We start from the raw sequence: 2,999 nt of genomic DNA on the forward strand, positions 1-2,999 counted from the left end.
GCATTTTTCAACCAAAGCGCAATAAGTGAGAAACGAAGTCGGTGCTGTAGTACCAGCGGAACATCGCTGTCTCATGTTCGATCATTCATTCATTGTGATGACATAACTGAATGGATCAGGGCGTCTACGAAACACAGCTCAAAGCTACTTCCTATTTATGAAGCAATCCATCCCTTGTACTCAGAGACTGCGAGCAAGTTGACGACAGCCTCTGTGCCCGCTGGAAGAGACACGGATGGGGGCCCTGCGCAGACATCTTCATCGAGACGAACGAATGAATGAAAGAAAAAATTTGAGAGGATGGGGGATCTCGTCACAAAGGGTTCCTTTTCGATCAAACATCGGCAGGAGATAGATAGGTACATACAACACATATACACAACCATCGTCATGAAAGACAGGCTCGTGAATGACGAAGACTATGGATCTCCTATCCGTACAATACAACGTATTATCTATCGATACTCCAACTGACTGATGAATTAATGCAACTTTCCCCCCCCTCTCTCTTCTTTCTTGGTCTCTCCTCTTCATCTTCATATCTACTCGACAAGAAGAATGAAAGAACACAAAGAAAATCGGAAAAAAATCGAATATTTTTCGATACAACGAAGAGGAGATACACCGAGCAAATCCAAATCAATCCACTCAGTCCCTCTTCTACTCCTGACTTCGGGTGGACGACGCTTGCTCATTGTTCTCCATTCACTTCAATCACGTAAAGGAAAAAGGCATAGTCACCGCGATGCCTACGCGGTTCAATACCTTCAGGCTATTATACAGGAGCCACAATGGAGAGTTAAGAGATCCATCGACATCCCCTCTCTATCCGTCACTTTTTCTATCTTACAAGAGAAAAACTTTAACGAGACATGCAGTATCAACATATCTTTCTCATACGGCCACCGTCATATTGCAGGGGAGGGAGGCACCTGGAACACTTACCTCCTCTCTAGGGTGCCTATCTACACGGACGCAGAGGAACTCCAGAAGAAGTTCGCGCTCCTCAATAGACACACACACACACTATAGTACAACAGACAATCTCGGGGAGGAGTGATTCTTCTTTACTACCTAGCCCCCCCCCCCCTCCTTAGACCATGAGATGAAGTAATCTTTCTGTATCTTTATCGCCTCGACCTGATACATTGACGATGATAATTTCATCTGGATTCGTTTTCGGCATAAGCGTCTCAAGATAGGCTATGGCGTGTGCTGACTCGATAGCGGGAATGATCCCTTCCAGTCTTGAAAGTCTTGAGAAGGCTTGAACGGCTTCATCGTCTGTGACAGCGTAGTATTGTGCTCTACCTATATCTTTCAAATGACAGTGCTCCGGTCCACATCCGGGATAATCTAAACCGGCTGATATAGAGTAAGATTGTCTCGGGTTGCCTTCTTCGTCACAGACAACATACTGTCTTTTGCCGTGCATGATCGTTTTCTTTCCTAAGGTAAGACTTGCCGCATTCTTCGTAGTATTTAAGCCTTCCCCTCCTGCTTCTAAGCCGATTAATTTCACGTCTTTATCATCCATGAAGGCATAGAAGGCGCCTATCGCGTTACTTCCTCCACCGATGCATGCAAGAACATAATTGGGTAACCTCCCTTCCTTCTCAAGACACTGCTGTTTGGCTTCTCTGCCGATAACTGATTGAAAAAACCTCACCATCTTCGGATAAGGATTCGGTCCTACGACCGACCCTAAGATATAAAAGACCTCTTCGCTATGACGGAGCCAGTAATCGATAGCCGCATCACAGGCATCGCATAAGGTCCTCGTGCCCTTATCAACCGAATGAACCTTCGCTCCTAAAAGCTTCATTCGCTCTACGTTCAAATGCTGTCGTATACAGTCCTTTTCTCCCATAAAAATCTCACATTCCATTCCTAACAAGGTTGCCGCGGTAGCCGTAGCTACGCCATGCTGACCGGCACCGGTTTCCGCTATGACTTTCTTTGCACCTAATCTCTTCGCTAAGAGAGCTTGGCCTATCACATTATTGATCTTATGAGCTCCCGTATGATTTAAATCTTCTCTCTTCAAATAAATCTTGCCTTTGCCATAATGCTTGCTTAACCTGTCTGCGTAATATAAAGGGGTTGGTCTTCCAGAGTAATCACGTAACACCCGATAAACTTCCTTTAGAAAACTTTCATCCCTGATTGCTTTCTCAAACTCCACATCTAACTTATCTAACACTTTCTTAAACTCATCAGGGACAAAACTCCCCCCAAATTCACCAAAAAATCCATCTTTATCCGGTAAATTATACTCAAGATCACGCACAAACATGATCTCCGAAGAAGGCTTCTTCTTCTCGTCTTCGGTCGCCATCTTTACTCTCGTCATCAAGAGAAAGAACGAAAAGAGATAAAACAAAGACGCCCCTGTGTACGAGATCGACCTCGTGGCTTTCTACCGTGAATGACAACTACGGGTAAAGAAAATGAGACAGAAGACGGCAAAAAGAAAGCAAACAGGCTTCAACGGCACAGGGAGAATGAAAGAATGACACCTCCAAGGGAGCGGCCGACTCCCACGAAAAATGCGATCCGAAATGATAGATGGGTGGATAGAGTCGCTTTCAAGATGAACAACTCACTACTCACCCGCAGAGAAAGAAACCTGAACAAAAAGAAGTTTTGAAAACACGGGAAAGAACGGAGAAACAATCCGACCTAACAACGGAGAGTCTCTTCAACGACACCGACAGACACGGGAGCAGTCTTTGAGACGACGACAGCCACCGCCACAACTCCCCCTGCAGCCGAAATCGACCTAGTGAGTTTGTCGATAGAGAAAAAAGAATTCTTTGGTATTTCCCTGGTTTTTTCCCTGTACAAATTCAGTATGAGTCTCTCTCTATTATCATGTCCCTGCAATGGAATGTATCAAAGACGACTCCAAGGGAGCCGATCCATCTCAAGCTTCGTGACGGGGAATCGAGGAACAAATCTTTTGACGCGTCTCACTATCGTCGCGACCGCCCTAAGCT

At 45.3% G+C, this 2,999-nt stretch overlaps 1 protein-coding gene across 1 annotated transcript; it reads right to left on the reverse strand.

Annotated features, from left to right (window-relative positions):
• Window positions 1-1,093: 1,093 nt before the first annotated feature.
• On the reverse strand, window positions 1,094-2,344 carry CSUI_011414 (tryptophan synthase subunit beta; the record flags this gene model as incomplete). Its single annotated transcript, XM_068071512.1, has 1 exon — window positions 1,094-2,344. Exon 1 carries the CDS (start codon window positions 2,336-2,338, stop codon window positions 1,094-1,096), a length of 1,245 nt encoding a protein of 414 aa, XP_067916512.1. The 5' UTR covers window positions 2,339-2,344.
• Window positions 2,345-2,999: the final 655 nt, after the last annotated feature.

This window comes from Cystoisospora suis, assembly GCF_002600585.1.
Source record: "Cystoisospora suis strain Wien I chromosome Unknown contig_11507, whole genome shotgun sequence".
In the NCBI taxonomy this organism is placed as follows: domain Eukaryota; phylum Apicomplexa; class Conoidasida; order Eucoccidiorida; family Sarcocystidae; genus Cystoisospora; species Cystoisospora suis.